We start from the raw sequence: 22,626 nt of genomic DNA, 5'->3' as shown, positions 1-22,626 counted from the left end.
AAGACCCTGGAATATGGGTATTCTTTTTTGTTCACTCAGTGAATTAGAAATTGTTTTATTTATCACCTAATGTTCAGCCCTGCTTTCACAGAAAGGAAAAATATTATAATTTGATTTTAATATCCAAAATTATTTTAACTTAAAAATTTTTATCACGTACAGAAACTCAGCATTTGTTTTTGCGAGTAAAAAATAAAAAAGGTAATAAAACTCCCCGGAGAATCCAAATCAATTTTAAAGCAAGCACAATCTGCCAAAGGCGGGCTTCATTTCCTCCCTTAGTGGCTTATGTATCACATTATCCCTCTGTTAATAGCACAGTAAAATATCAAATATCAGCATAGTGTTAAAAGGGCTTCACAGTGGCCTCTGGCATTCTTCATTTAAATGGGAATATTTATCCAGCATTGGGCAAATAAGCTCTCTGAACAAAAGGAATTACAAGGCTTCAGTAACAGATAATATAAAAACCTTTCAGGAAGAATGTGGGAAGAAAACATCACAACAGATGCAGACTAGAGCAGAAAAAGTGCCCAACAGAATGCTTGCTTCAATTGATTCAAGAGTAAAGGAGAACACCAAGGGCTCTGAAGCTGCTTCCCAGCTTTTGCCATGGTGTTGTTTTCTAGAGTCAGTTCTGACTGAAACCAAGGTGGTAGATATTTTCCTAACTCATGCTTTGGTATCTCAGCATTAAAACCAGAAAAAAATTAGCCAGCTTTAAGGAGTATTATTCTGCGAATCAGACGATCAGACATAATCCAAACAGCAATACAAATTTTTCCAAGATGCTGCATTTTTTCTATTGTTCTGTTCCACAAAATATCCAGCAGCATTAGTTTAATGAAAAAGTAGATGCAGCAGGTATGGCAGGAGAAGATGGAAACAATAACTGAAATACTGACTATTCTGATGGCGGTAATTTTTTCAGCTCCAAATGATGTAACCTGCAATGTGTTCTACAAATAGCTTTCCAATAGCTGAGGAACATTTATGACAAAATCAAGTCTGTCCTATTGCTACAAAGACTGAAAACTGTCTAGAGCACTGAATATTTTGAATTCAGCAATTTAATTTTATGAAGTGGCTGTGCATAACAGTTTCTCTGTCTAAAGTTAACAGTCTCAATAATTGGTGAACTGTAATACAGAAACAATGTCAATAACCAGCCACCACTTTATTGACAAGTTCATTTTTTGTATTTCAAATTAAGGTGGTCTGACTTTAGGCTCTAAAATTCTGGAGTACAAGCAATCTGAAATGGCATTTACAAACCTACACTACTCTCTCTGGGCTGTAACAGGTGCATGTATTGCTGCTGCTATTTTATTCCAAAAAGAGGCAAAGAATAAGCCAACTCAGCTAAGCAGCAGAATGCAACATTCTCTCTCACAAAAAAGCATGAAGCCAGTTTCTCTCTACGTGCACACAGAAACTGTGGGCCACTAACAGAACATCTCCTGCTGTCACTCAGAAACTCGCTGGCTCAGTGGTTAGTGCACGCATGAGGATAAGCACCTTAATTTCTTCATTTGAAACATTCTACAGTTTCAAGAAAGAGGAACTTTCATAACAGAAGTGCAGCTCTACCTGTCAGGGCTTTTTTCCCTTCATACTACCCTGGTATTTTCTATTGGCCTTCCATACATTTATGTCCCTTGAGTAGGCTTTTGGAGTCAAATTTACACTTCAGCATGTTCTTTTGCAAGCCACATGTACCACTAGAAATTGTAACTACCCACCAGACAGTTCTCAGTTCTTCAGTAGGGGATGACTCATTAGGAAGGACATTCAATCAGCTGCATACATACAGAAGCTTGTTGCACCCAGCATTTTTTAAATATAGCCACAGCATACTTGTATCATCTGTGTTACTTCAGCACTAAATCTGAAAAATAGCAAGATTTGTTTATCCAAGCAGATGATTCTTTTCCCAGTAGAATACCTACATGCAACTTCAGGTTTCCAAGTCTCAGTACAGACTTCAGAAGACTCACAGAAAATTCATCCTTTTCTGTGAGTTTGTAATTCTCACGGGCAATTAAAGGAAGGAAATTAAATGTGAAAAGTCTATATATGTCACCTGGAAGCTTTACTTCCATATGCTTCTAAAGATTTTTCATTTTACAGCATTGTACAGGCACTGCTTAGCACCAAGGATGAGTAAGCAAGAAACATGCCAGTCCTGAACTTGTTGCACTGTTTCTTTACCACCAAAGATAATGATATTTTTTCTATTTAATTGGAGCACAGCCAGACCATTAACTCTTAATGAGCAAAGCCACCATTTATTTAACTACAAATATTACCGAGAAAAACAAAAACACTATCTCATTCTATGTTAATGATAAGCAAAGCAGTCAGTTTAATGCCACTGGAACTTAATGTCTTGTTGGTGTCACTACTGGTGTGGTGCTCTGCAAAGAAGTGTTTTTGTAGACATGCAAATAAAACAAATGGTAAAGCTAAAAAATCTCAGTTTCACTCAGAAAGGGAAGAATTTGCATATACATGTTCAAGGTGGAAATATAATTGGTTACTTATCTTTTATGCTTCAAATATTAGTGATTTATAAAAAACAAATAATGCTGTAGTGAATGCTGGCTTCAGTCCTTCAGTGCAAAAAAATCTCATTCAGAAGTCTGAAAACTAAGATGGGATGGTCACATCTAGCATTTGCCATTTTACTAAGAATGGAGGCAATGAGGATTAGGTGGGAAGGTGAATGCTTCACATTAAATGATTTTGTGGGCCACCCACCCACTCTGCAGTCACAAATAATTTAAAACTGCTCTAGAAAACAGTGAAGACTGGAGCTGGCAGCTAGTAACAAAGAAAACTTCATCTTCTCTTTCAAAGTTGGTACCTTGGTCCATTTCCTCACACAGAACACTCATTACCGAATCTGCTCCAGAAAATATTATTTGAGGTAGAAGGTGGACAACTTGAACTCTTAACCTACAATTACACTGATTCTCTCTTCTCATAAAGTATCAGAAATGACACAGGTAATTTCAAATCCTGATTATGATGACCTATTTCATCCCCTCAGTGCATTAGCCATCACACGGCAGGGCATGCTCTGAAACACACAGTGCTACGGGATCAAGCCACCATACCGCATGTTAATGGATGAAGTACACATAAAATGTAAGTGCTCAAGGAGGCAGAGGGAGAATGCAATTGCATGCTGCTCTGGCCCACACTTCCCCTGGGACTGACTATAGCTAAATAGCTGTGAACAGCTCTGATGTGCCCTCCCTACACAGGCATATCATTATTCCTGCTCTCAACAAGTTGTCTTGCACCTGCAATAGCCTCAAGAACCACAGACATAAAAAAGATTAGTACAACCTCTTTTACTTAAAAAGTACTAGAGACATTCAGGATACATTTTCTTGTGTCAAATTTTTGACCAAAACAAAGATCATGTGAACACACTGAGTGCACATGTTCCCCTAATTTCACGTCCTAGAATTACAGAAATACGGCCTGACTTTCAAGAAGCTCTGAGAACTAGACACACTGTAAAACAGGTTGCACCATAAATCCATATTATTCTCTACTGCAGGGTTAACAGAACTATGTCAGAGTGCTTTCAATACTCTTCTCTTTTTAAATCACCTGAAACATAGCACTGATGGGAAACTCCGCAGAAACTTCCTCCCACAGTACATTAGACAAAGAATAGGCAAAAAAGGTTTGTTTCTTTTTTTTTCTAAAAACTAATCCATTTTGTTTGTCAGTAAAAATGTAACCTTCGTCAGAGGCATTTAAGCAAGGATGATGGTAAAATTTGGATTAATACTTTGGTACGCCTTACTGCCAGCTTAATGCCTATAATGAAACATGATCAAGTGAACTAGGCATGTTGCTACGCCATTTTCTTTTAAAACCCCATTAAATATTGATTAAGAATTTATGTTCCTTACCAATGCTAGTAGCAAAGCATTTTATGAATGCAAATTAAATTTTAATTTTCACTCCTCATGAACATTAAACTTTATGCCTGTGCTCTATATTATACCTACACAAAACTTCAAGTGTGTGATTTGTTATGAAAGCATAATAATATAAGCGCCTACCTTTTTCAGGAACCGTACTCCATAGGTAAATATATAAAGGTAAAATGTAAATCTCCACCTGCAAAAGGTACAAGAGATTAACTCTAGGATACCAGGTTTACATATTTTACAGTTCAACACATGATTTCTTATTTCACCACCAAACCACCACACCCTGGTTACATTACCAGAAGTTGAAGCAAAAGTTAGTCTGGTTTTCTACTTTTGTTATTAAGCATTGTGCTCATTTATCTGCTTTTCCTGGCCTCTCATTAGCTCTCTGAAAATACTTGCTAATTTTATCTAAACAGGAGAAAAAATCCTCACGTATTTTCAAACATAATTAAGTTTTAAAAAGTTTAATAAAAACTAGCAGGACAGTGGAGGAGACAGGACAATTTACCCATCTGTTGCAGTGAAGTTCATCTCTTATTAGACACCAGGAAAAAGACAAAAAGAAATTCTATTAGACTTCAACAGGTGATGTGGGAGTACTGTGTGTCAAATAGACCCTTTAGTAACGAAAAGTGTCATTCACCATCAGCTGGAAATTCACTTGACAGATTCCAGCACTTCATGCTTGGTTTTAGGGAGTGCATTTGCATCAGATAGATGTGCTGGATACAGATATATATCCATAATTTACATCCACTTCCCCTGCATCCTTTGATAAAAATGATCTACATTTTCCCAAATGCACTCAAAGTAATTGCTGAGCTTCTGGTTTTTCTTTTCAGATAGAGGCAAACTAGAAGCTAAGAACAGGATGCCATGGAAAATAAAGGAAACCACCACGAGACTTAATACAAAATCATCCTCTCCTCTGTCTTTCTCCAGTCTTCAAGAAAAGAAGACAGATACAGTAATTTCCTATCTTTTGGACCCATTACTCACTTATGAAAGAGCTACTGGAAGTCTAAGGAAATAAAATCATAACCTTGTGCAGTATAAATTCTTTGAGGAATTCCTGTTGGTTTTTTTTTCCCCCAAGGGTTGGACCGACTACACACACATGCTTAACATAAAAACCAGAGAAGTAATACTCATAACGTTTATAGCAGGATGAGATTTAGCTACCTTAGTGTGAAGCAATGCTGCAACATGAATCATCTTCAATGACATATTTCATAGCACTTAAAACTTTCTCTCCACTGGCAAAACTATTAGCTTCCAGTTAATTGGCACTGGAGCACTTTCAAACATTACTGGAACGGTTACAAAACTGAAAATGTTCCTATGTAAAACAATGAAATTTGTTTGTGAATCCAAACCTTTCCCTTCAAAGTTACTTTTACAAGTATTAAGAAAGATAGACGTGTCATACATAAATAACCCTCTGACAATTTGAGGAGAGTGTAAGAACATCAATGAGATTTAAAGTGTGATACTTCAGTTGAACAGAAACTGTTTTACACTGTGGTCCCCACAGCATGGCAGAAATTAATTTATTAAACCCATATGATAGAAAGAGCAAACCCTTCAAGGGTTTGATCACTGTAGTAACATGGCACACTGTTTTCATGCTGGCACTTCCAAGACACTGTGAAAACAGAGTACTTGGAGACAAAATGTTAGTTGTGCTAGCAGAAACCTTCAGATCATGCACGTGAAAGAAACAGGAAGGATAGTATTATGAAGGAAGGATTTATTTGGGTGGGAAGTTTCTGGTTAGGCCAGTCTACAGCCAGTAAACTTGACATTTAGTTTCAAGGTTATATATATCATCTAGTAAAAATTTGAAGGCTGTCACTGAAAATATAAATATGAGGAGGAAAACCCTGTCTAACCTATTCACTGATGAGCACTTTCAGTGCGCTTCTTTCACTCCTAAGTGTGAGCAGCTATGATAAATTCCTTGCAAAAAGTTTTATCACCTTCCACATTTCTCCAAGAAAAATTCATAACGTGCTTAAGGGCTTTTCTAGCTTGCTGTTGGGAGATGCAATATTCCACAGAGGAGTTCAAAGGCAGTCTGACGTATCTGAAGTATGTTAATAGCTGAGTTTTAGCTGGTGGGTATCAGGGATTTTTCAGTCTGCATGGACATTTGGAAAACTATGCAGAACTTCCTGCAGTTATCACCCCTCAAAAAATAATAAGACCCTTTCTCAAAACAGGCAAATTAAGAAACACCGATATTCTCATCTAACTCTCTACCCATCTCCCAAAGCACTGACACTGCTATAGATTTGTACTAAAGCCATGGATTGCCCTGGAGGAGAGTTTCTAGAGCTTCAGAAAACCCTCAGAGCCAAGAGCGACTGGGTGCTCTTATTATTATTATTTGGGCCTACAGAAAACAGTCAACTTGCTTCAACCATTCAACTGCTACAAAGGTGATAGATGCACACAAGGATATGATATGTTCTTCCCTAATTTGTTAAACAACTGGACTTGGATTTAGCACCAGAAGATGAAGCCAGGCTAAGAATTGAGTGATAGACCAAGCTGGTCAAAGTGCTAACTTCCTAAAGAAAAAAAATATTGAAAAAAAAAAAAGCTCATTCCTACTGAACAACAAGCATGAAAGCTATTCTACAAACTTCTGGCTTGGTCAAACTCCAATAAATAAAAATTCCAAAGTAAGCAAAGCTGCCATTGGCCCCTGACATGTTTATCATTATTAACAAGCTAACTCCGGTGGCAGCAAATCAACAAAGGACTTTTATTGCTCTGTAGCTGGCAGCTAGCTGCTTTTTCTTCAGACTTTAAAGGGCAATTTTCCCATCTTAATACCCAAAATGGAATCACAATCTCATACAAGAAAGTCCAAGGAGTTACCCAGATTCTTTTACCAGTACTTGTAGATGGTTTCTTGCTGCACTTAACAGTAAAACATCCATACGCCAAGGTAAAATAGATAAATGCATACTCAGTAATTTGGGATTAAGTCCAGGGAGAAAAGGTTGAGGAACAAAGTTATAAAGCTGCATTATTCACTCAAAATCGTACAGACAAGGACAGAATGTATGTGAGAAATACCTTTCATACAGTGCAGATATGTCCAAGCAAGATTCCTCCAAAGATGAATTCTCAAATCAGTTCTCTTACAACAAGTACTCTAATATGAATGATGGATTTCAATCTACAGTACATACTTCTTTATGCCTCTATTTGGGTCTCACTGAAGACCACTGATGAGGAAATGCAAATAAAGGGAAGAAGTTATGAGCAGTAATCACACCTATTCACGGCATGGTCCAGCGTCCAAAACATCACTGCACTTTGGGAACTTGGGAAAAACACTCCTTCTGTCTGCACAGGACATCATAGAAGAGAAGGACATCTCTCTTTAGTGTAAGGTTATTGAGTCTTATTCCAACTGAATTCACAAAGTGAACAGGAGTTGATGAAGTGCTGTCCTGAATTTGTCCTAGGTAATAATCCCAAATCTAATGTTCCCCTAGCCTAAGCACAATCTGAACAGTAATAGACCCCAGGAAAGGGAAGATGCCTAGCCAGTGGTATAAAACGTCCTAGTATCCTTTCTAATATGCTGCTTAAGGTCCTCCTTAAGCATCAGCAGCTCCTGCTGAGTGTCCACATATCACTGGGTACTGTTGTTTGGTCACAGCTGGTCTTCAACAGGCAAAGCAACTTCTAAAGCAGCAGTAGCAGAGTCCAAGAGACTAGGAAAATGCTTATACCTATATATATATATGCATATATACTAGAATAGCTCTTCTTCCCCTTTTCCCCCAGCTATATTCTCTGCCCTATTAAAGACATTCAAAGAAGGCCACAAGGTGAGGCACTCCATCGTGGGCAACTGCCACATCAATTCACGCTTAACTGAAAGATGAAAACAACTGAAGTTTCTCTGTTTTGCGAGAATTTACTCTGTCCCTCAGACTTCAAACATTCCTTTGGTCAGCTGCATAGAGACAAAAATCTGAATTACCCATGTACACACAAAGTTTGCTGCTTTAAGGACTTAATTTAGTTTAAATCCAGCAAACCTGGACAAAAACACTCAAGGCACAAGTGCTCTGAATGACCTGATCTGTCTGCTCACAATAAGGTTTATGGGGTTCACTTTAGTCCTCCACTAAAAGACTTCCAAACTGAATCAGGCTTGCATCTGGTCTGCTCAAACTCTGAATGAGATCAAATGGTTTACATATGGACCTTCTGGCAAATTCTTCAGGTTGTGCTGTTGCTTAGCAGGCCAGTGCTGATGTGACACACTGCAGCAAAAAAGTCAATCTAAAAAGTGACTCTTCTGTAACAGAAAAATAAATTATTTTCTAATGTAGTCTTAAAAAGAATGCTGTAGAGTCCCTCAAAGCAGCAGATCTGACTGCTCTTGTTCTGAATTTGAATGCATTCCCAATCCAGAGCACAGTCAGTTTCTTAACCTCTCAACCCTTTTTAACTTTGAGTTGCTAATGAAATTTTAAAGATGCTTCAGCATGACACATCATCTAAAAAGATGGAAAAGTTGGAGAGCCTCCACCAACTAACCTGATATACCTCACAGTATGCTCAATTCAGCAAAAACTATTTAAGTGCCCACTTGAGCAAGTGTTTTTCATGCATGTGTCTTGTCAGGTTCCCTTCATCACACTAGCGAAATTTTGTCTTTCAAATTTTCCTCTGAATTTTTGCTCTGAAATGTGAAATTAAACTTCAGCTAACAAAAAAAAACCCAAAACAATTTATCAAGCAGTGCTCAAGCAAAGCACCCCCTACTCCATACTTTTTGCAGAACTCACCACATGGGGTTCATGCTCTGTCAGGAAGATGCCATCCTCCCCACAGACCTGCTGGCCAGCTGAGTGAGCTCAGCATGGGTGCCCTCCTAGGAAAAATGGACACTTCTACCTATGACAAGGGTGAGGAGGCACAAGGCCTCTCTGCTCCTGCAATTTTCCCTTTTTTCCACTTCTTTTGCGGGAAGACTGAATGGCCAGGCTGTGAACACTGGCACTCCAGCAGAACTTTGCAGCACCCACCTCACAGTGCACAGTGCTTATGGCTCTGATGCCAAACCAGTGCTGCTGCTCAGCAATGGTGTGCAAGGATCCAAAGCTACCCAATTGCTGACAACAAAACATCAAACACAGTAAATGCAGAATGTTAAAAACATAAAAGTCATTATGCTTCCAGAATATTAAGTGTTATTTACAGAGATGCCTTTGCTATTGGTTTGCTACAGTCAGGGCCAGAAAGAGCAGTGTAAGAACGCCACAGTTCAAATCAGTTAACATTAAAAAAAACTCATCATATTTAGCAACTAGTCATAGGCTCACCACATTGCCTGAAGAAACTGTCTCTCTGGCTCTGAAAACTACTTCCAGAGAAACTGCAGATGCCTAAAGTTTTCCCATGAAAACAGACTTCAGTGAAGTGTCAGATTTGCTGTTCTCCATCATTCACTGCTCAACTTCTGGCAGTGGCTGACAGACCTCTGGGCTCAGACTTTGGGCTGAAAGTCAAACTGAGCCTCATGCAAACTACACAGTTGCAGGTCTTGGTTCTGGAGAAGACTTGAACTACCATGACATAGCTTGCTCTCCTATTTTAATCCCCACAGTCTCAATGAACTGCACAAACATTTAGATGGAATCATTAGTTGGGACTGAAAACTACTTTTTGCTGCAATGATTTCCTTTGGCTGTGAAAAGTATATGCACTGTGAGAAAGTCCAAAGAAACATTTCTGAGGCTGAGTTTAAACAGTATTCAAGGTTTATTTCTTTTAAATAGGAAGCATCATTAAGTTCCAGACATGCTCACTGTGACTTAAAGCAGCCTATGTTTTATCTTCAAATTGTGTTTTTCTTCTCAACCAAATACAGTATGACAGCCTTCAATTTTCTGATTCACTCAAGAGGACTTAATCAAATTAATGTTGCTTCTGACATAGCCAGAGGTATACATTCTTTCTAGATGATTACCTCTAAAGACAAATATTTAGAGGATGATCCTAAAAAAACAATGGACTCTAAACTTCTGAATCAACTTCTTAATATTTGTGACATTGTCAACGGACCTATTATACTTTAAGTTAAAACCAAAACAGCAAGCCTTCTCCCCTAAACCAACAAAAGATTCCCCTAAAGGTACTATTTTTAGGCAATAAATCATGTAAAAATACAAGACAGAGCACTGAAAAATAATGCTTAATCCATCCAATAAATAGCAGCTCAAACAGTACACTCCACTAAATCTTTACTTATATTCAATCCTGGTACCTAGTCTCATTCAAAGCTGCAAGTATGACTGTATGGTTGATGGAAGTAGCTCCACTGTTCCAATTTCCTTCTCCCAGATTTCTGTGATTATAATTTTGTGCATTTCCACAAATGCAGGTGCAAGCAGATGTAAAAAATGTTAATTAAAAATAATACATAGGAAAATAAATGAATGAATAAAACATTCTTGCCTCTTCTGGCATGGCATTGCCGTTGAGTCACTCTGGACCATGCAAATGGTAAATAGTTCGTGCACTGTGATTAAGCAGATGTTATATGAGGAAGAAGACAGTTATGCACAACTCACTAAGATGTGCAAAATAGCAAGTATGATAAATTGAGAACACTGTATTGCTTTCCCCTTCAATCTTCTGGATTAAGATTTGACTGTTGTCTGATTTTCCTCTTGGTTGCAGTTTGAATCAGTTATTTAATATTTAGTATTACAGTTCCATTTGAGACCAGTCCTGTCCTAAATCTGTATGCTCAAAATGTAGCTCTGGAAGTCCTAAGAGCAGAATTTAGTAGTGCAGAAAAGGGGAAAGGAAATACAGTACTAAATTTTGAAGTGATGCAGTTTTATAAATAATAAAGTGTGTTTATATAATTAGGCCAGAAAACATGCATAATACAAAAGGTGTTTTGGTAACTCATTCTAGGTTACATAGTTTCTGTTTAATGGTTATGCAACTGTTCTCTTCTGAGTACTTTGAGGGCTACATAAAATAAAGGAGATAAGACCTCAGAGATCTATGATCATTGCCAAATCCTGCCATACAAAGAGATACTATCTGGAAAGTTCATGGGAAGCACACACATCAAAAACAGATGTAGCTGCCATGCACTGTTCCTTGTGGTCTGATCAGCAGACCTGTTTTCTCATCAGTGATGTTCAATGCAAACAGCTGATGTGTCTTGGAGAGAGAAATCAACTCAAAAACCTTTGTAACAGGGACTTTACTCTCCGTTCTCACTATCTCACAAGTCATCTGTTTTCAGACACAACAGCCCATCATTGTCCCACTCTTTTACAGTTCTAGAGGAATGAAATCTTGAATCTTCCAGACTGCATTTGAATTTCACCTAGTGATGTTTTCCTAGCCATGACAGCCAACATATTTGTATGCAAAAGGTATCTTTGTGACAGGTAACTGCCTTCTTAGACCAACATGCATCACCTGTTTTCTTTTGTTCCCATGCTGAGTGTTACTTTCCTGTAGCATTATGTGTGCCCCAGAGTGGTTTTTAGCTTGCTAAAGCAGATACTGAACCCTTAGCAGTATTATCTTTGAGGAGGTAGGCTAGGTGTCAGTACTGTATCTCCATTTCCCTGAGGAAGCCACCCAGCTGTGCTTCCATCCATGCATCACATATCAAATCTGTGCACGGCAACCACTCACCCTCTGATTGCATGGGTAGAGATCAGTCTGCTGGGGAAGGTCTGCTGCCTCTTCACATTCTGTACTTCCATTTCACAAGATAAACTTCCCCAACTTCTAAGTGGGAGTTGCAGGGCTATCATAGCTAAAATATGAGGATAAGCAACGTTTTTAACAGTGTATTCAATTGTCAATTTTGTTTGCCCTTTTACATGCAGAAGAAGTATATTTACTGTGTCATTTATGTTCCTTCCCTTTCCGTGTCTCCCATTCATTGCTTGTTGGATTGCTGAAAACTTTAGAAAAACCTCTACAAGTTGCTTATTACAGTGAAGGCTTTTTTGGGTCCATTTTTCATTTTTAAAGATTTATTATCCCTCAGTATTCCAAGCACTGTACAAAGAAACAGGGACAGGAAATTTTTGTACTATTTTTCCTGCAAAAGTGCTTTTATCAGAGCAGCAGCAATGAAACTAAAGAAGACAGAAACCCAAATTTACCAAGTAGCACCATTTAACTAAACTATATTTGTTAGTCTTAAAGTATTTAAATAACTATAAGGGATAGCATTAAGAATTTCAACGCACACTTTCTACATCACCTTATACTGAATACTTCCTGTCCGATAGTCAATTTCAGGCTGTTTCAGGGCCTGATCTTAGAAGATTTAACCTCCCAGTAACCAGAACTACATGAGCTGATGTATTACTTGAATCCTCTGAAAAGATTACTGAAAAATTTAACTCTAACATACCCATTTTTTTAACCTGCTAGTTTCTTGAACTTCAGGGAAGTGAAAAATAAACGTGCCTGTATGACCAAATCCTGGTCAGCAGTCAATACAAGCAGAAGAGCCTGTCACACTGATAGTAGCAGTAAAATGTAATGAGTTTGTGGATTTACATAAAATGCAAAACAAAAGCATAGAGATGAAGTTACCAGAAAGGTCCCCATTGTAGCCTGGGCTCTGTGAGCTGTCACAGCAGGTATATGCTGAGACACCAAAGTAGAAGACAGAAGCTGTATCAAACACTGGGTTATCATATGCCTGTAGCTACATTACCTACCACAGCATCATCCCAAAAAGCATTACATGAACTAGCAAGTTTCTCATCTCCATCAGCATCGTGTACATGTTCTCACAGAGATCACTACCACTACATATATTCAGCTACAGGCCACTGCAAGCCCCTTTGCACTGGCTGACAATTTACTAACACAGGAAACAGTGTAGTTACATGCCTAGTTATATGCAAGTGAAAAATGCTAAACAATGTGGAAGCTAATTCTCTTAACTCTGTGAAGAGGCATAGTCTATGTATCTATAAAATGGAAGGCAATCAAATATGAGACAAAACTGTGTAACAACATAAGTACAAGGAAGAAGAGAGGAGTAAGGATTTGCAGTGTATAAAATAAAATTCATTCATTGCTCTGTATAAAACAACATCTTGCTTCCACTTAACTCTTCAGTATCTCAAGCCACTTGTCTCCAGTGTTTGCCAACTTCATTTAAGGCTGAGGCTGAAGAACTACACAATTTAAGGTGCATAGAACACAAGAAAGCAGTAGCTCCTGACGTCTTTTCAGTTTTCCCTTAGTTATCTTAATTTGTGATACTGTGATTGCAATTTTGGGTTTGTGTTCACATTAACTAGAACTTAAGGAAGAATTATTTAATTTCCATAATGTAAGATAATTGTGAGCGCATACAACCCATGAGAGAATGGAAACCTAGTTAATTATAACCTTGCTTAATGAAGAATGATAATGTTAAGTGATTGTGTCTTAGCAGGATGAGCACATGAGTTAATTTAAATGTATTAATTGTGTTAAAAACCGTGTCACAGAAGGCAGTAAGGGCAGGGAATTCAGAGTTTTAAGTAATCCAATTTGAGGGAAGAGGGAATTTCATAAGATGCAAAATAGTAAGTGCTTAAAGCACCAAAGTCTAAAAATACAGTGAGCATATTATGAGGACATGGCACAGACATATTTGCCTGTCTGCTCCAGCAGAATAGCAGGGAAAGAGGGCAGACAACTCCTGACACTTAACCAATATTGTAATTTCCCAATACCATGTTTGGGTAGTGAGAAGTCCTGAGGCCCAGCTTAAAAAGACAGAATGGTGATCACAGACCAGATTCGTATGTGGGTATGGCAGACACAGTAGGAGAGGAATCATGAGGGAAACTGCCAACCTTGCCCAGTGCTGGGTCTGTTTCAGATGAGCCCTGAGCTAACTGGAGCCTTTTGAGCAGCATACTATGGAGTTCTGAGAAGTCTGCTTCCACCTTCTCCTTCTCCAGATGATTCAGCTTTTTAATGTAGCAGGACAGGAGAGCAACAAGAGTAGACCCAGTATTTTACTATTCCAAATTTTAAAATGACAGGAATAATGAGATAAAGGGTATAAACAGAGCCACAGCTGCATCTCTTCAGTAGAAAAACATTCATTCACTCAGCCTGTGTTAACCTAAGCCCTTGTATTACAGCTGGCAGAAGGAAGAGATCCACTCAGAGGACCACATGCTCTTCTCCAGCACACCATGTCTTCCCACTCTCTCACATCAGGAGGGTCCAGGTGGCTGAAGCTGCTTCCCCTGCTTCTCTCCTCCGTCACATCAAAAGCTGAGCTTTCACCATGGATACAAGAACTGCCCATGCTTCCCTGGTTTCCCTTCTGTTACTTGACTGCATACACACTCCTCCTACCACAAGAAACAGAACTCCAGCAAGCTTATGACCCACAACAGGGAAATCTGAGTGATGAGCAACCTATGTGTGCATGCAGGATAACATTTATCCCCAGAGTGTATGGTGTTTCACCCTATAAAACAGCTGTACAGCCAGCTGTCTGGCAGGCAAAATCAGAGGGCAAGGATGCAGAGCTCAGGGAGGCGACCTTTACTGCTTATTGGACCTACAGTGGTAGACAGTGCTGCTGAACTACAGCTTGAGCCAGCCTGTGCAAGTATGCCTAATACAGATGTTCCAAGAGGCAAAGCTGAAAGCATAAACCCACAGCAAACCAGGCTGTAGCAGCTGGGCTTGGTTGCCCAGAGTCTGCCTTTGGAAGTGTGAGTTCTGGGGAAACCATGTGCTGGAGAGGAGGTACATGGAAGGTGTTAACTATTGATCTATCAGAGAACAAGTGTTAGAGAAGAATTAAAATTTAAAATAATTAAAATTGCTGTCAGTGGCTGCACTGTGTTCTCACAACTTTAACATTACGACAACTTGCCAGCCAATGACTTTATTGTGTGTCCAGGGACTCAAGCTCCAAATCACTACATATTATGTAACTCAAGGCAACCAGTACAGTCTTACCCTCTTTCCCTTGGAGCAGGAGGCCATCAGTGAACCACTGCTGAATGACATCATAAAAAAATATGCATTTACACAAAATAAAAGGCTCCATCAATACTTTTCTGCACTGACTTCATATATGGCTTAGAGAGTAGTAGACAAAGGAATCAGTAACATGCAGAACTATGGAGTGCTACTCTTATGGAGTAATATTTCACCCCGATGTAAAACAGATTAGGATTTCTGTCTTGGTTTTTACATAGTCAAACATGACTCCAGGCCCTTTAGCACAGCTCTAGTTTCCCTGACATGAGTCTCAGTAGAAATACCTCATTCACTTTTACCTTCTATAGAGGCCTTGCATTTAAGCACATCACTCTTCAGTGATGTTACTAGACGCAATTCTCTTAAAAGAGTAATAGGTCCTTGAATGTGTCATCTCCAGAGTCTAAATGCAACTCTTACAGTACCACTGTAAAACTGCAGTATTTTACATGCTTACTATAGATAACAACTACCAGATCATCTTTGTTACTCTGCACTTCAGTTACCACTTGCCAGCAATTAAGAGTCTCCTTTCTCAACTCCCCTACCACCTAAAGCTATAATAAACACCTCTTGCACTCAGCAAAGTCACATCTTCCCTGTTCTGGAACAATTTCACAGACTCCAACTCCCTTCATATTTCATTGAACACCTATGAGCTCCATACACAAGCTGCCTCACAAATCTGACTCTGCCAACACCTGAGCCCCTACTCCCTACTTGTCACAATCCACTTATCAACACAATACCAAATATCTGATTGCCCAGGTAACAGCAATTCCTGTTCCATAGAAAACAGCAACGGAAAACAAGGGAGATAGTGAAATTCTGTGGCCACTGAAGAGTAACTACCACACCTGTTGCAGAGCATGTAGTGTGACTTCACAGACTAATCCCCCCTTCTCTTCTCTGGTCATGAAATACTGGTTAGTCCCTCATTCCATGTACCACTGGAGCAGCTGACAAATCAGAATTAAATAGACCCAAAGTACCATCTACCATATTTTCACTCAGATCAGAAGTGTCTTAGAAGCTGGTTTAGGAGAGCCTAATGCTGTTAAAAATTGAGAGCCAAAAGCCTATTTTCTAGCACTTTACTGTTCAAAACAAAGCCCAGACTGATGAATTCTTTTTGTTAAGATTTGTATCAGGACAGTTCAGAATTTCAACAACCAAACAGGTGTCTTCATTTCTTTCCCTTGCACAGTTATTTTTCCAGTACAACTTTGCTAGTTGAGAAAAGCAGTATGCCCAAAAAGTTGCTAACAGCCCATAAAATTTTCACATAAATGTGTACAACAAGTGAAAAAAACCCCAATCTGTATTTCTCTATATCTATACACATACATGTGCACACACACACATATATACAGTCATAGATGGATAAAATCTTCCTCCAAAGAAACACGCATAAACAAAATTTCAATTCCTTAGGAAAAGGAATGTCTAGCTAGGATACAAGACAGAGGCTCTTCTCTCCCCTACATCAAAACTAAAAGACACACTACTTACAGACACTTTAGTATCCAAGCTTCTAGAGAATAAAGAAGGGGAAAAACTAGATCTTTGGCTCTTCAGTCTGCACATTTTCATGTTTTCACATGCAGAATGTTGCATAAACTCAAAACATCTCTTGGCCATATGTTTCTTCCAGCCACTCCTTAGAAACCATATAAATGCCTCCAATAAACAGCTTGCTTAAGTATACATAGCTGTAGGACAGACAAGTTGTTGGCCTGATGACATTCCAAAATCCCAGGCTAATAACTTATGGCATCACAGGTTCTTCCCCTTTGCTCTGGACAAGGGGAGAGGACAGAAAGCTGTCTCTTTCTACACTACTAGGTCTTTGAGAAAATCAGATACACCTACACAATGGTAGTATGAGCAGAAACAACACACTGGAACTGGGAAGACACTGGAATTGGTTTGGGAATCGCCACTGCATAGGCTTTCTGACGCATCAAACACTGACAAAGGCATTATTGGATCCTGTATTCTGTCTGGCAGTAAGCAAAGTAATATTCTTGCTGTCAGGCTGTGCCATGGGGACAAAGAGAAAAGAATAATAAAAACCCAACAGAAATACATGGAAGTAGAAAAGTCCATTTTGCACACTCAGTTGACCACTTTGTTTCCTCCTTTATTATGCATCTTGGATCTTTCAAGCTGAAGAAGGGAGCACAAATTTACAAAATAGAAAGAAAAGCTACGGACAGACTATCCCCAGCAGCTAATATAGTAGGCTGAAGGCCTGAGCTTTGCAGTCTGAGGTTATACTAGGTGGATACCTTTCCTACCCACTACAAACTGTGACTTTAACTCCAGGTTTCATGCCAGAATCACCAAGTCCTTGGGATACAACGACTGACTTGCTAGTAAAATAATACACAGTGCTGCATTTATTACTTTCTGACTGGATCATTAATCACCACCTGGTGATTACATACATTAATCACCACCTAGTGACATTATCTATTTCATATAAATACTTACACCATAACATCTGAAAGCTTAAGCAGGTACATAATACCACTCAAGTCTCACCATTAGGGTCCCTATGGTTCTAATAATCAAATTACACCCTCTTTCAGATTGACAGACAGAACTCTATGGCATGAATACTGATTAAGGTTCCTGAAAAAGTAATTTATTTTCACTATAATGCTGTGACACAAACAGGATCTATAAGCAGAAGATTTTATTACTACCATTTTCTTCACATAACCATCATCTGTCCATAGCCTGAATATTTTACAAAGACTGCCAGCAAAGGAGTTATTCCATTTGGAAAAAAACCAAAAAACCAAAAAACAAACAAACAAACAAACAAACCCCACAAAACAAAAATAAAAAACCAACCACAAAACAAAAAAACCAAACCAAACCAAAAAAAAACAAAACAAACATCCCCCCTCCCCCCTCAAGAAGTAGTGTAGGTTTTGGGGTTTCTCTGCACTCTGATTATGACCAACAAATTACAAAGTTAAAAAAAAAATAAATATTGCATTACAAATAATTGTAATTGCTTGAAAAGAAGGGAAAGGTTAGAGAAAGTGAGAAATCTGTGACAATAAGAATCCAATAATGAAGTTACTGGCAGAGTGTGTTTGGGGCTGGATCTTTGGCGTCATTCATCTTGGGCAAGTGTGTTTATCATTAAATTTCACTCTCAGTTTTTGTCACACTGAAGCTACTCTACCTTAGATAGTGCCCACGCTATTCATTTGCAAGAAAGATAAGGCAGTCAAAAATGGCCTAGAGCCCTTCTGGCACAGCTCCTTTTCCCTTTCATCATGGAAAAGCCACTCTGGGCTCAAGAACACTTTGTCTAGCAGTAAATTGAATCGTCTCCATGTAAAAAGAGTTGGAGTTCTTTTTAAATAGATCCATATTTGCTGTGGGTTCTTTAACTTTTCTTCCCCAGACACAGTCAATCAGTGCTGTTGCCAGCAAAACTAAAGCCTTCTCTGGAGGCACAACAGCAGCTCAGCAGTATGAAGGTGTAGGCAGAGATCACTGTCATTTTGTTTGCTCTGTTCTTGCTTATTTTAGGGCACATTTCGTTCTGTCTAAACTCTCCACTGGCACCCAAATTACTGAAGACTCAAGTCCTTCCCATAACTGTTGTGGGAACACATACTTTAAGCAGTTTAGAGCTTCAAAGCATTTGCCACACACAGTCACTATATCTGAAAAGCCACCCCATTAGCTCAATAGCTATGAAAAGGTTACAGACCTCATACCAAAGGATTTCTTTGGTCAAAAGTTTCTGAAGTTAGTGTTCTGATGGACACATTTAACTAAACAAACTTTAACACCCATACTGAAGGGATAAAAGGGTAACTCTGTGTTCCCAGGGGTAGTCTGACTACAAGCCAACAACTTTGTCCAAGATGTGTCAAGCTGGTGGTACACATTCACTGGAAATGCTCCCAGGGCAAAGCAACACCTCATTCCCACAGCACTGCACACATGTAGAAATGGAGAGGCAGCTCCCAATGCACTTCTTGCAAACCATGAACAGACAGAACCTTAAGTATCCACCTATTACTTATGCCATCTTGCTTCTTTCTGGATAAGTTTTATCATTACTGTTAAGTACACATATTGCAGAAATGCCAATGGCTCTCTCTAAACAAAGCTGGCACTATATTCTGTCAGCACTTCACTATAGCTTAACCTTACTTTCCAGTCTGTATTCATAGCTGTCATTTGCATCATATTTTGATAATTTATGCCACAAAGGAGCAATTCAGCACCCATTATTATCCTATCCATGCCAGTATTTCATGGCATGCTTCAGTTTTTCTACCTATTAAGTTCACCCAAATGCGCTGGCACCAGTGCAAAGACAGCAAGATCTTTCAGCTGAGTTACAGAGGAAGCAAAATATACCACCCAAATATGCCAGCTCTAAGGCAAATACAGCAATAATTTTTCCCAAGACGCCACAGCTGACAAGTTAATAACTACAACCCTTGCAGAAAAAAAGGCTGTTCTTCACTGATCTCAAAAATGAATAACTCTAAGGCCAGCAGCTGCTGGCAAGAAAATGACTAGATCTATCCATAATCTCATCATGCCTTGATTTATTTAACATTAAGGAACAAGGATTTTAGCTGTAAATACCAAAGAAAATACTTAAGCATTCTGACACTTAAATTCTTCTATTTAGTAAAGGGCCAACCATTTCTAGACAATTTATCTTTTGTCTTCTTTTTATTTAACAACCCAACTGCCTTTCATCTTTACTCCATCTCAGATCGCCATCAGATTGTATAGCTAAATGTAGTGCTGTAAGGTCAGCACACTAACACCGGGTGACTTGTTTTAAAGGATCAGGCTGGTGGCCCAATAGTATAGAATCACAATGACATTATTTCTGAGAGCTTTTGACCACTAAAAGTACCTGAAAAGTACAATCTGACTCCTTCAAGAGAATGAAGATTATTTTTATCATTAATTATATACTACCAATTAGTATAATTTTCTAATTCTCTACAAAAGTACTTGTGAAAAACAAAGGGGAAAATTTTTGAGAACATAGGCTCAACAAGACTCAAGAAGAGAACATGCATCCTTACATGCTCTCACAGAACTTCCTAAGGGTGCTGGGTTTTTCCTGGTTGCGTCTTTGTCGAAACCAACGTTGAATGCTGCGTACATCCCAGTCCAGCTGCTTGGAGAGGCCTTCCAGCCTTTTCTCATCTGGATGCTACAAAACAGAGAAGTACAAATATGATTTTCTTGCCCAACTGCATTAACACTTTAAATTCAGAGCTGCTGTAATTTACTCTTGTCTTCTTACCAAGGCTGTCTGACACATGGACACACAGAAAAATGTTCACAGAAATCTCTACTGACAGATTCCTTCCAGAATATATTTACAATGACAATTATTAATCTAGAAGGACAGACACTGTAATACGACATGCAGGTCCATTACTAATAAAAAACTTTAAAGGGACAATGGTATTGAAGCTTGCTTGAAAACTTGGAAGTGAAGTTCAGCAGCCATAAAATGCCTTGCATTTCTGGAGCAGTGGCTCTTAAAAGCACCCCACTGCCTGCCACACACTAATACCTGTTCCTGTTCCACTAATACTACATCAGGATCTTTATCCTACCAACTGTTGCACTAGGAAAGATGGTCTGACTTACACAATTAAGAAGATAAATCCCATATTTGTGCATGATAATGTTAAAAATGAGGTCGTTAAACGAAGTGACAACTTCAAAAGGAAAATCACCTTGACAACAGGGAGAATCATTTTCTATAAAACTAAATACACACAAATATTCTCCAAAGCAGGAAATGTAGAAGTCTCATACCATTACCGTGGCTGCAAACCTGTGCAGAGGTAAGGCAAAAGAAAATGAGTCTGCCCTTAATTTGAAGAGCAGTACAGGACAATTCTCCAGTCATACAGCAATTCTACATGTTCAGTAAAGCATATGTACTTCTTATATATTTCTCCTGATCACACAGTTTTTTAAATAAACAGAAAAATGGACAATCTGTTTTCTGGAACTTTAGCTTTATTTCTGCAAGCCAGATATATATATTGAATGAAGTACAAGAGCTCTTACAACAAAGAGCTTTAAATTTTTAATTGTTGCAAGACATAAACCAGCAGAACTACTTTTGGGCTGAAGTTGTGTCCATCAGCCTCCAAGAAAACACAGGAAGGAGAGGGAAATGAAAGGATGAGACAAGAGAAGGTTGACGTATTTGCAATTCATCTTAAGTCAACCAAGGCATCTACTAGTTTTTCAATGGAAGATTAAGAAAAGCGATTTCTGTAACCTTAGAAAAATGAAATGTTTGATGCAGCTCTTTGGAGTTTAACTAGAGTGAACTTCTGTACAAGATTCAAAAACGGCAGGTAGCTAAACTGAGACAGTTTCTCTGAGAGCAGTAACCAGATTCTTGCATGAAAGCAGATACTTTCGTTTGGAGCTCTTCACATTCACAGATTCTACAAGGAAATATTAAAAACAAACAAACAACCCCACAACAAACAAAACCTAACCATTCTTCCTTCAGCTGAGTCTGTGTGAGAGTATATCCTGCAGCTTTCAGAAACAAGGCACATGCAATTCCCTCCCTGAAAACAGAACAAAAGTCATAGCAAGTGCCATGGTGATCTCTGGATAGTGTAGGACACACAAGCAAGACAGATCCATACCATATTTCACTGCCTGTGACACTGAACCAAATTTTGCCCTTTTTGACTTAAATACTCTCTGAAGTTTACAATGGTGCCCAGCTACAGCCTGGAGCCAAGGTGGGATTGGAAAGCTCCTGCAGAAGAATTTGGGATGCTTGAAAAGCATGGGCAGAACAACAAACAGGTTAAGTCAAGATGTCATATGGTGAGAGATGTAGAGGCAGATATGTAAGTTGTAGGGGAAAATCTTGTACAAAAAAGATATGCAAACTGTAAACAAAACATTATTTAGTCAGTTTCTCCCACTTTTCTATGTTTTTCTCCTGTAGCTGGGACACCAGCAAGATAGGTCTTCCCTTAGAAGGAGTAGCTTAGAACTTTCATGGAAAATTCAGTATCAGTATTACTGGCTTGCAATGAGCCCTTTTTTTTTTCTCAAAACCCCGACTATTTTGCACAAATTGATACAAAATAGATAAGAAGCAAAAACAGTTAGCAAAAAAAAAAAGTAGGTGGCCATATGGCATCTACAAAGTATTTCTGTGACAATTTTTTTTGATTGAAAGCTTAAAGGAAACATCACCAAAGGATACACAACCTCTCCAGCTGGCATATTAATGATATCCCCAATATTTGATTTCTGATTTCAGGTGTAAAAATGCAGCACTGCATTTATCTGTTAGCTTTGCTTTGTTCAGACATAGTTTACAGTGCCACATCCTACTTCATAAGATAAATATTTTAGGTAGACACACTACCTTTGTAATAGCTGTGAAAACCTTTTCCAGGATAGCATTAGGTTGAGCTTTCTGTGGTCCATTGGCTTGGACTTTGAGGCCTAAGGCACATGGTTTAGCAATGAACCTGTGAGAAACAGAAAAATGAGAGAAGAAAACAGGTGAAATCCTTCAGTTACTTACTTCATTACTGTCATCAATCAATGGCATGTGGTAAACGGG

General features: G+C 38.7%; 1 protein-coding gene across 3 annotated transcripts in view; it reads right to left on the bottom strand.

The window, feature by feature from the left end:
* The window catches only part of CERS6 (ceramide synthase 6), a 99,818-nt gene that overhangs the window by 45,118 nt on the left and 32,074 nt on the right, over positions 1-22,626 (bottom strand). For all 3 annotated transcript variants that reach the window (XM_088059045.1, XM_005519768.3, XM_088059046.1), the window contains exons 2-4: positions 22,426-22,531; positions 20,081-20,211; positions 4,086-4,143 (exon numbers count right to left, since the gene is read on the bottom strand). In XM_088059045.1, coding sequence (XP_087915171.1) covers positions 4,086-4,143; positions 20,081-20,211; positions 22,426-22,531 — 295 coding nt within the window. The remainder of the gene's footprint in view (positions 1-4,085; positions 4,144-20,080; positions 20,212-22,425; positions 22,532-22,626) is intronic.

Source organism: Pseudopodoces humilis, chromosome 8 (genome assembly GCF_049639895.1).
Source record: "Pseudopodoces humilis isolate 2021_Gansu_Grassland_sample_001 chromosome 8, ASM4963989v1, whole genome shotgun sequence".
In the NCBI taxonomy this organism is placed as follows: domain Eukaryota; kingdom Metazoa; phylum Chordata; class Aves; order Passeriformes; family Paridae; genus Pseudopodoces; species Pseudopodoces humilis.
This window is presented reverse-complemented; position numbering and strand designations above follow the sequence as displayed.